General features: G+C 38.2%; 1 protein-coding gene across 1 annotated transcript in view; it reads left to right on the top strand.

Annotated features, from left to right (window-relative positions):
* Positions 1-105: 105 nt before the first annotated feature.
* The window catches only part of trappc10 (trafficking protein particle complex subunit 10), a 34,957-nt gene continuing 23,733 nt past the window's right edge, over positions 106-11,329 (top strand). The window contains exons 1-6 of the mRNA XM_079856750.1: positions 106-294; positions 3,270-3,351; positions 6,040-6,175; positions 7,451-7,647; positions 8,615-8,810; positions 9,328-9,439. Coding sequence (XP_079712876.1) covers positions 234-294; positions 3,270-3,351; positions 6,040-6,175; positions 7,451-7,647; positions 8,615-8,810; positions 9,328-9,439 — 784 coding nt within the window. The 5' untranslated portion in view covers positions 106-233. The remainder of the gene's footprint in view (positions 295-3,269; positions 3,352-6,039; positions 6,176-7,450; positions 7,648-8,614; positions 8,811-9,327; positions 9,440-11,329) is intronic.

An 11,329-nucleotide genomic window follows, 5' to 3' on the forward strand; every position in this document is an offset into this window, starting at 1 on the left:
TGGGAGGAATCATTTGGGAATATTATTTTTTATACATACAAAAAGAAGCCCTAACTATCGTTCATATTTTCTAGTGTAAAAGTCTTTTGTGGTGGACTTCCTGTATGGCCGTGACGTGGACCGGAAGTCGTCACTCAGTGTCAGCAGATAGGAAATGGAGACTGAAGGGGCCTCATCGATACATCAGCGGTGTTGAATGTGATCGATTACTCAGATGCTGATGAACGGAACCCATGGAGCCCCATGAGGAGAAGCCCATCATCTACACGATGGAGAACAAACCCATAGTGACCTGTGAGTGGATGTTATAACCCTCATAATACTGTCAGCTCGACTGCAGCGGTGTTTTGGTGTGTTGTGATGGTTCACACTGACATATTCCTCCTGTCAGCTTGGAAATATCAGGGATTTTAAAAAAAGATTATGAGTTGTACATTGCTTTCAGTGGGACATTGCATGTAAAACCTGGCTGCAAACCGAACGAATCGTTCCTCTGATTCGGTTCTTGTTCATGAATCGGTTTTAATTATGTTTTTAGCGAATCGGTTTAAATCAAAATCATTCGTCCTGATGCCTCCAAATACAGTCACTTTAGCACAGTATTTTTTGGTGTTTAATTTGTTAATGTTTTCAGCCCAAACTAACAGTTCATTGGCTGCCTACTACTGAGTTTCCTAAACATGAATATAATTATGACAAATGTTGGCAAATATCTACCTGTAAATATCATCTAAGTATTTAGTATCATGTTATATGTCAAAGTACCACAGTACTATCTTCTGATACCTGATACGGAAACAGTACTTTCCTGTAAGTGAATATCAGTCACAGCTGCTGTGTGTGAATTGTAATTTATTTATATATTTAAACTCTAAACTGTTTTTTATTTTTTATTTCAGTTTTATATATTTAAGACAATTAACAACTAGCTGAAATAACATGCTTTAAATGTTTACATTTTATTTCAGGGAACGTTTGTTTTTATTTCAAGTAACTGAAATGTTTTTTATGCTTATAATTGTATTAAATATGAATATGAAAGGGGCAGTAAGCGATTTCTAAGAAACGCTGTTGGACAGAGCACCAAATCACACTTGTAGCCAATCAGCATGAAGGGGTGTGTCAACTCACTAGGAGGGAGGGGCCTATGTTGCATAAGCATGTTTGTGACTTTGGGGGCGGGGCTATAGGGCGTGTATGTAATCAACCAAAGAAAATCTTGGTCGACTGAAGTCCTGAAATTTTCGACTAAAAATGACGTTAGGAAAAAAAAGTTAAATTAATTAGCTGCGCAGTACTTGGTAACGTTAGCCTTGTTGTCCGCCTAAATGAATAATAAATAAACATAAAAAACTAGTTGGCTATTTGCAGTATATTAAATTGTTTTTGACCTAATTATTTTGCACTGAAATGAGTCTGACACACGAGTCTGTCGGCTCTGACAGCGTTGCATCACGTGCACCTGCGCAATACCATAGCCTATGATTTCCGAAAAAAGTACTATGTTGTCAACTAGTGATATCATCACAATAACTTTTGAGGAATATGCAACATAATTTAGACAATTGTTTTTGTCATATGTATTATAATAACTGACAGACGCTATCATTTCAGCCGCTCTGTGGAGCTCAGCTTCGCGGCTGAGACACGAATAGACTATTAACTTAAAGCTTTTACTCTTAAACACAAAAGGCACGTCCACTTTAATAAAAAAATTATATTTATTAAACAAACCAGATCAAGAGCAGAAACGAAATAAAGTGCATAACTGAAAAATAAAGAAATTCAGCAAACCTTCTAGTAGCCTACTTTCTTCAATCTGTCTCTCTTCTCCAGTGGGTTGGGCTAATCCAAAAGAGGAGAAAACAAGGGGGGTGTTCTGAAGACAGACTGTTACCTGTGAAACAGGGGTGCTCGGAAAACACCCCCATTAGCAATTAGTGCTTTCCACCTGATGAAATGAACGCGGCAAAAAAACGACCAATCAGAATTTTGGTCGAGCCAGAACGTATCTGGTGATGGTTCGTAACATAACCGTCGTCGGGGGGGGGGGGGGGGGGGGGTTGCGACGTTCGTGACGTTCGTCTGTTACAGGATAACTTAGTTTGAATAAACTTAATATTTGTGTAGTGTTCAATGTTGTTATCAATAGAGATACGCGGATGGGGGTATTAGTTCATCCGCAACCGCATCACAAAACTCATCATCATCCGCACCAACGTTTTTTGACCAGATTTCAAAGCCGCACCCGCCCGCCATCCGCTGATTGTTTTGCGGTCTATGGACGATGCAATGCTCTGCTGATGCGAGCCGCAAGAAAGCCCTTGTCTGTTCTAGAAAGGATGCAGCAAAGATATTTAATGCTAATGTATGAGGCATAGGCCTACGCTGAGTTTCATTCATTTACCATGAGATGCGCTCTAGTTCAACTTCACAATGCAATGCAAGTGAACGCGGCGTGCGGGCGCCTCCATGTCATTGTTGTTATATTGTCCTATATTTACTATATATTACTCTTTTACTATTACTATATATTTTTATTTATTAAATACATGCAATTGGTTGATGAAACATTTATTAAAATTAAGATACAATTTGTACAAAATGAAATTCGCTTTAAAGAAAGGCTTTCTACAAAGCAAAACTTAATGAAGTGGTAAAAATCATGTCTGACGATTTACAAAACAAAACTTCATTAAGTGGTAAAAACCATGTCTCCCGATTGCAAATGTTCATTGCTAATGTTTATTATTGCAAATGTTTTTCATTTGTTTAATAAATCTCATAATGATGGCACATCACTATATCATAGCTTTTATTTCTATCTCAAATGATTGGTGGTCGCTTGGCAAAGAATCAAATACAGTTGGAAACGACGTAGACCATTAATAACACAGACTGTTAACAATTGTTTTTAATTAGTATTTAAACATTCTCTATGATAAAAAATGTTTGTAAAAAATATTTTAATAACACGGTTTTGGCGGTTATAGAGTTGTAATGACGGTGTTCAACTATAACCGTCGGTCTCACGGTTATATGCTAACCGTCACACCCCTAATAATCGACTAATCGACTGGGAGATTACAGCCCTAGTGATTTCAAACATCAACAGTGTTTCTCTGAAATTGCTTACTGCACCTTTAAATGATACATGACCATTAACAAACATGTATGAATAAAGAATGCAGCACTGTAGATTTTTGTTAGCGGTTTCACAGTGAAGAATAAGTGACAAACATGAGGTGTGTGTGTGTGTGTGTGAGCAGGTGCGGGCGATCAGAACCTGTTCACGGCCCTGTACAGCTCACTGACCCAACAGCTGCCCAGAGAACCCATGGAGTGGAGGAGGTGAGATACGGCATATTCTCTCACTGCACAGCGGATGTTTTATTATATAGGGTTATGCTCTATCCATATTTCTATATATGCTCCCATGAAACAGGATTGGCATCAGATCTTTCATCATGTGATGCACATTCGAGTTTTGAATCAATGTAAGGTGGGGTTTGGTTCTGTGCATCGGTTGTTGATTGGATGTTGAGTTGTGGGCGTGGCGCTCAAACCTGTATGCAAATGAGCGTGACCTTGAAGGGGCGGGGCTTAAGCGCACTAAATGATTGGAGGATCCTATTGTTTTGCACTGCGCTTTTCACAAGCAGCAAAAAAAGCAACAAAAAAAAAATCATGATTGTTAATGTTTATAATATGTTAATATCTTCATGCCTTAAGCCGGGTGCACACTGTGCGATTTTCACCGCGATTTGGCCGTCTGAGACAAAGTTCATGGATATTTCGAGCAAAGTTTCATGTTGTGTCAAGCCGCCTTAGTGTTTAAAAATAGCGATTTTGATGCTATCATAGTCGTGCCCCAAGCACTCCCATTCAAAAGGCAATTTGACCGAAAACGAAAATATGGTCAAACTTAAAAGTGGCGTTTCCATTCTAATTATGCGTTTAAACGAAAGTTTGCCTCGGGTAGATTAACAAAAAGACCCTAGGTTGCATTTTGCCGAGAGTTACGCTTTAATCAGAAAACATGCGAGTCTGAAAGCAAAGCATAATGCACAGTTCTGCTGGTGATTATTTAGTTTACTGTTAAGAATCTGAATCCAACCTCTTAACATTTTATTTGGAGGTTTGGAGAAAATCTCTTGCAATTTATGTGTTTGTTAAACTGAACATGTTTTTCCATGAGCTTCGTTGAAAGCACGCTCTGTGTGAACCAGCCCTCACACATCAGATATGATGAGAAGGATATCAGATATTTCTTTCCCGTTTGAGAGTCACAAAAGAGTATTTTCTTTCTTGTCTTGAGACTTTATCCTCCTCCAGAGCGTTAATGTCGCATCTAAAGCCGATACACCGGAGCTGTGCTGTGATATTCAGCTGTGATCTCCCATGATTCATGTCTTTAGTTGTTCAGTTCAAGCCGTTTGCACATCATATTCAGCTGTGGTGTGATGAGATGCCGTTCTGTTGTGTGCCTCTGGAATAGGGAAGTGATTTCTGTCACATGATCTTTCAGAACTGGAAGGAATGACGGAAATCCAGTCATCAAGGTCTTCCTGTTTAGACCATCAGCCTGAAAGAACCAGTTCTGGAACTGTCTCAATATGTCTTTATATCTGTTATTTGACTCAAGTGATTTCATGTTGTGTTCAGAAGAAATGCATTTAGAAGGGATTGATTAAAGGGGTGGTATAATGCCCTTTTCACAAGATGTAAAATAAGTCTCTGATGTCCCAAGAGTGTGTATGTGAAGTTTCAGCTCAAAATACCCCACAGATATTTTTATATAGCATGTTAAAATTGTACATTTTTGAGAGTGAGCAAAAACGCATCATTTTGTGTCTGTTCCTTTAAATGCAAATGAGCTGCTGCTCCCGGCGCAGGGGGCGGAGCTTCAACAGCTTGCACTCACACACACAGGCACACTGAAAATTTCAAAAACTTTTAGCCTTTTATGTTCAAACCGGAGTCAGACAATGATGGAGAGACTCAAGAAGAAGTGACAACATGTAGAAGCAACAGGACATTTCTGAATGGTTAGTTGATGAGTTTATGCAGCTGATGTGTAGTTATCTTCTAGTCATTGATTAGCATATTCTGTCTTGATAATCTATAATCTATAGGGGTTTATGTAAATTCTAGGGTTGGTGATGTCACTAACCCGGGAGGAATGTGGTGTAGTCTCTACCAGCCGTTTGTTGTAGTCCTTAAAAAGCGATTTCTTTAAAAGCAAATCTCTCCCTTTGCTTTGAACTTTGAGCGTTGTAACTTTGCAGATGTTGTTTATGCTCAAACAGCAACATTACACACTAACTAAAGTTAGAAAAGTCAAATCATAATCAACCACCCCTTTAAAGGGGACCTATTGTGCCCTTTTGCCCTTTTGTTTCAGGCTCTACTAGAACTTGAATGTTGATTATTCTCCTCATATTCTCCATTGTTGCGGCTCCTCTCTTCCCAGTCTGTCAGTAACGCTCTGTTTACGTCATGTCTCTATGACGCCCTTCCTTCTGAAAAGCACACTGTGCTCTGATTGGTCGGCTGGAGCAGTTTGTTGTGATTGGTCGAGCGCTTCGAGTGTGTCTGGGAAATGCCCCGCCCCTTTCTATAGCCGCCAGTTTAACACACTACTAACTAACTCAACCAGGCCCCGCCCCTTTATTCTGCGCATTAATTATTATAATGAGGAATATTGTGACGTGTTCGTTCCCGGAAGAAACTCAAGATACAATGGAGGCGTTTCAGGGAGTTCAGAAACACTGACTGGAGCTTTATCATGATCAAACAGCAACACTACACACTAAAGAGAGATGATGAACATGAGTAAAAGCACATTAGAATAATGTTTGGCTGATGTCAATAATCAGTTGTTTTCAGATCTGGTTGAGTTGAGAACAGCACAAGTGTGTGTGCTGGATTTAACCTGTGTGTGTGTGTGTGTGTGTGTGTGTGTGTGTGTGTGTGTGTGTGTGTGTGTGTGTGTGTGTGTGTGTGTGTGTGTGTGTGTGTGTGTGTTTCTCGTCTCAGGTCTTACGGACGAGCACCAAAGATGATCTACCTGGAGGCTAATTTTGTCCAGTTTAAGGAGGAACTTCTTCCCAAAGAGGGAAATAAAGCGCTGTTAACGTTCCCCTTCCTGCACATCTACTGGACCGACTGCTGTGTGAGTCTCAGATCTGAAACAAGACCATAGTTGTGTCCCTCATGACATACTGTACGCTGTGCACTCTTCTATCTAGAGTACGAGCAGAGTCGGACAGCCTCATTCCTGCTGCTAAACAAGTCCCCCTGTAGTCAATCATTTTATCACTTAAAACTCATCTCAGATCACCAAAATGACATATTTAAACATTTTTATCTTGAAAAAATGTCAATATCTTGAATGTAACTCGACACCCTTGCCTCATTTAGTATGTGTGGTTCTATGAATATGCAAATGAGCCCCGCCTCCACTCACTCCTCAGCTCAGAGATCCACTGGTTGACGATCACACGTTGATCTGATTGGCTACAAGGTAGTTTGTGACGTCAGAAACACCAGCGATTTCAAAGCGTGTTTTTGAGACTGTCTTTGGTTCACTGCAGTTTTAAGGAGGAAATACTCAGCAATGCTGTCGACTTATGAACTTACACATGGTTTGACTTAAAGCAGATTAAAAACACCACATAGACACATAAACAACATTAAACGCTGGATTTTCACCACAGGGGGACTTTAAAGCTGGTATTTAATTAATTTTTCTTGTTGAAATGATCAGTGTAGTTCTGGGATAAAAGTTTATAGTTCAGATATAAACACTGATGTCTACGGTAGAGATTAAAATAGAGTAAATCACCTTTTGAAAGTAACCTGATGCTTCAGATAAAGCTTGTATCAGTTACATCGTTACACCAGTAGGTGGCGACAAGTGACTGTTATAAATATATTTGTCATGGAATCGTTCACTCAAGAGATTTGCTCAAAAATGCTGATTAATCCAGTAATGAAACAATTCTTTATGGAATGAGTCATTGAATCATTTACTCCGATCATTGAAACCGATTCTTTAAAGTAATTTATTTAAAATAATCAAACATTTTAAATAGTCTGCAGCAATTAACATTTTGTCAGAACCTCTAGTAAATTACATGCTATTTTGCTTAGTTGTTCAGAATTGTAGAAGATTTCTTTATTTGAAACAACAAAATGTTGATTCACACTTTATCCAGAAATTCTAATATTCTGGAAAGTAAGTAATGCAGAGTCAAAATTGCAGAGAAAAAACACAGATTTGCTTAGATTTGAGTATTTGTTTTATTATTACATTCAGAAATAATGTAAAATACTGGTGTGTGTCCATGTGTGTCCATGTGTGTCCGTTTGTGTGTGTGTGTGTGTGTGTGTGTGTGTGTGTGTGTGTGTGTGTGTGTGTGTGTGTGTGTGTGTGTGTGTGTATCAGGACACCGAGGTGTACAAGGCGTCGGTTAAGGAGGACATGCAGCGCTGGCAGGGTGTCCTGCGTCTCCACGGCTCGGTCGATTGGCTCATCGTTGTGGTGGAGAGTGACAACAAGAAGAAGAACAAAACCAACATCCTCCCGCGCACCTCCATCGTGGACAAGATCCGCAACGACTTCTGCAACAAGCAGAGCGACAGGTGAGGAGCCGACTCCTGAAATAGCCCTGATCCCAGTGTCCCGCCAGCAGCTGCTGGGACTGAGACCTGAGACACCGCTCGTGCTGAGGAGGATGATCTGCTCATGACTACACACACACACACACGGACGGACACACACACACATCTCACTTGCATTCTGGTTATCATAGACGGTGTAATCAGTCAAACCAATTAATCATTAGTCATTCACAGCATTTTAAAATGACCGTCCTGATTAACTAAACTCGTTATTTTTATACTTTATTATGTTTTGTCATATATTTGTTGTTTAAAAAAAATATATAAATCAAATTATTAAAAATAAAAAAATTGTATTTATATATATATATATATATATATATATATATATATATATATATATATATTTTTTTTAAGAAAATAAAAAATTAAATAAAAATAACAATGTAACAAACTTAAAAAAAAAAAAATTTTTTAATGCTTTATTATATTTTATCATATATTTTTAGTTTAAGAAAAATCAATCAAATTATTATTAAAATAAAAAAAAAAATTATATTATGTTTTATATATTTATATACTTTATTCATTATATTTATATTACACTATTTTTCAATATAAACTAAAATAAAAAATGTCACAAATACAATTTTAAAGAAATAATAAAATAAAATAAAAAACACTAAAATGTAAAAAAAAAAATATATATATATATATATCTCCGAGACATTGAGAGAAATATATCTCAGAGACAAATGATTATTTATATATTTATTAAATATAAATATAATTATAAAACAGATCTGCCCATATAATTAGAGATGAAAAGCAGTCAATGAAAGCATGTAAACTGCCTTTAATTAAACATGGTGCTGTAAGCATGTGATCTAACATCTCATATGTGTGTTAAAAGCATGTATTGATTGATTATCAGGCAGTGTTGTGTGTATCGATCTGCTCTGTGAGTAAATGTGTGTGTGTGTGTCAGGTGTGTGGCTCTGTCGGACCCTCTGAAGGAGTCGTCTCGCTCCCAGGAGTCGTGGAGTTCGTTCCTCACTAAACTGCGCACGCTCCTGCTCATGTCCTTCACCAGGAACCTGGGCCGCTTCGAGGACGAGATGAGGACGCTGCGGGAGAAGCGCACCGAGCCCGGCTGGAGCTTCTGCGACTACTTCATGGTCCAGGTGTGTGATAGCCTAGCTTAGCACAAACACTGGAGGTAAATGGCTCCAGCTAGCATACTGCTCCCAATAAGTGACAAAATAACGCCAACATTTTCCTATTTACATGCTGTGATGTGTATAGTCACAGCGTGAACAAATAACAAGGTCACATGACACACAGCCATCTTCTAACCGTATACATACTGGGAACTATATTCTCAGAAGCGAAGCACTGCTACTTCTGCGGAGTGATTTACTCCAGCTCTGAGGAACTCTGCTCCTCACCACGGGCTTCTCAGGCGCTGCGAGCAGATCACTCCGCCGTAGCAGTGCTTCGCCCTCTGAGAATATAGTTCCCAGTATGTGTACGGCTAGAAGACGGCTGTGTATCATGTGACTTTGTTATTTGTACTCACTGTGTAAAACTCGTGTGTGTGTGTGTGTGTGTGTGTGTGTGTGTGTGTGTGTGTGTGTGTGTGTGTGTGTGTGTGTGTGTGTGTGTGTGTGTGTGTGTGTGTGTGTGTGTGTGTGTGTTCAGGAGGAGCTGGCGTTTGTGTTCGAGATGCTGCAGCAGTTTGAAGACGCTCTGGTCCAGTATGACGAGCTAGACGCTCTCTTCACACAGTATGTGCTGAACTTCGGCGCTGGAGGTAAAGGTCATCTGTGCATTAATGTCTTCACGAGCGGCTTCATTTAATATTTATAACAGACCTTCGTGTTTTAAAGGCATTATGATAAAACTTATACGCATTTAACTACTGTATGTGAGAATATTCAATGGGAATTAATGTAGTGAGGGACTTTGATTGGGATTTTAGGGATGTTGGGCATCAGGATTTATTTAGTTTCTGAAATGTTAAGCTGTAATTTACTTTTATTGGTCATTATTATTTTTCACCTGATCCAAACATCTTTGATCACTGCAGAAAAGAAAAAGGGCTGAGAAAGATTTATGATGGATTATTAAATGTATATTTTCATTTAAAAATTATTTATATACTTTATTATATTATTTATAAAATATTTGGTATTTATTAAAAATTTAATTGAAATTGAATGTTTTTAAATATAATAAATACTAGGGCTGGGCGATAAATCGATTTTATCGATTAATTCGAATTTGCAGTTTACGTCGATTTTTTTGAATGAAAATCGGTTTTCTCTTTAACATTCGCCGACGCTCCCCTCTGGGCTCCCGTAGCTCCGAACGGGCTCAGCTCTTCCCCCGCGCGTTTGGCATAGAGATACACAAACAACACGGCAAGACCGCGGCAGCACAAACACACCCGCCAAAAAACAATCTACAGTCTTACAAACTGAATCTGCAGGGCTGCCAACTCTCACGAATTCACCGTGAGACTCACGCAATCGTCACTTTTTACACGCTCTCACGCTACACATCCATTTTCTCACGCAGAGAAAAATCGCGAAGCAAAGAGGACACTGACACCGACAGACAAGACAGAGAAGGTTACTATTGCTATGAAACAAATTCTCAGCTCTCAGATTCTGTCGATTTAATTACGAAATTCAAACAATAAACACCGTTTTGGCGCTTGACAGATCGCTGACAGAGTTCAAGCGGCACGTGAACCGATCATCTGTTACTCTTTACTACTAGTTACTAGTAGGCTAAATAAACACGAATGATCAATAGGTAATTTGAAAGATACAGTTCAACTTACCGAAATGAAATAAAATCGATCGATCTGTGTTTTTCAACTGCGGAAAGAGGTCTAACAGCTAAAAGACAATATGTCACGTGAAGTTACTTTTACCTCTGGAAAGCCCATTAATGACCATCGCACGTTAGTTGGACTTTAAAATAATTGCTGTAGAGAGTAGTATTTTGTTAAATATGATAACTATATTACCTATTTATTATATTTTTACCTATATCATTAAAATATTAGAATGTTGAACTTGTTATTATAAAAAAACGCATAATATTTCATTTGAGATGTTATTTTTAACCTTTAATAATAATACCAGCTGACAGGGCTTTAAATTAACATGTATCTACTGTACCTAGTATTTATCCAAAGGAATCGATATTGAATCAAGATCAGAATCAAATCACAAGAATTGAATTGAAATGAAATTGTGAAAGCAATAATAAAAACAGTAGCATACCAGTCATTGTACCATGTAAACATTGTGTTGTCACTAAACTAAACTAAAATTCTGTTTAGTTACCAAATGTTTTGACGATCACAATACACTTTATTGTGATGTACATTTTTTTTCACGTTCCCCACCAATCCCAATCCATCCATTTCATGTTCTGTTCTGTTCTGTTCTGTTCTGTTATGTTACATTTTCACTGTTTACAAAGGCAGGGCCTGCCATCTTGTCTTTTTGGCTTGTTGTTTCTGATTGCACTTTAACCCCAAGGGGAAAATCCAAATCAAATCCCAGAAGGGAAAATCAAAACAAAATAAAGTTAAAAATTGTTTTGAACAATTTCTTTGTCATTTGCAGATTGATTTTAAGTAGGGGAAGAAAAAAAAATCGGTTTAAATCGTAAATCGAGTTTTTTG

This window comes from Squalius cephalus (genome assembly GCF_949319135.1).
Source record: "Squalius cephalus genome assembly, chromosome: 22".
Taxonomy (NCBI): Eukaryota; Metazoa; Chordata; class Actinopteri; order Cypriniformes; family Leuciscidae; genus Squalius; species Squalius cephalus.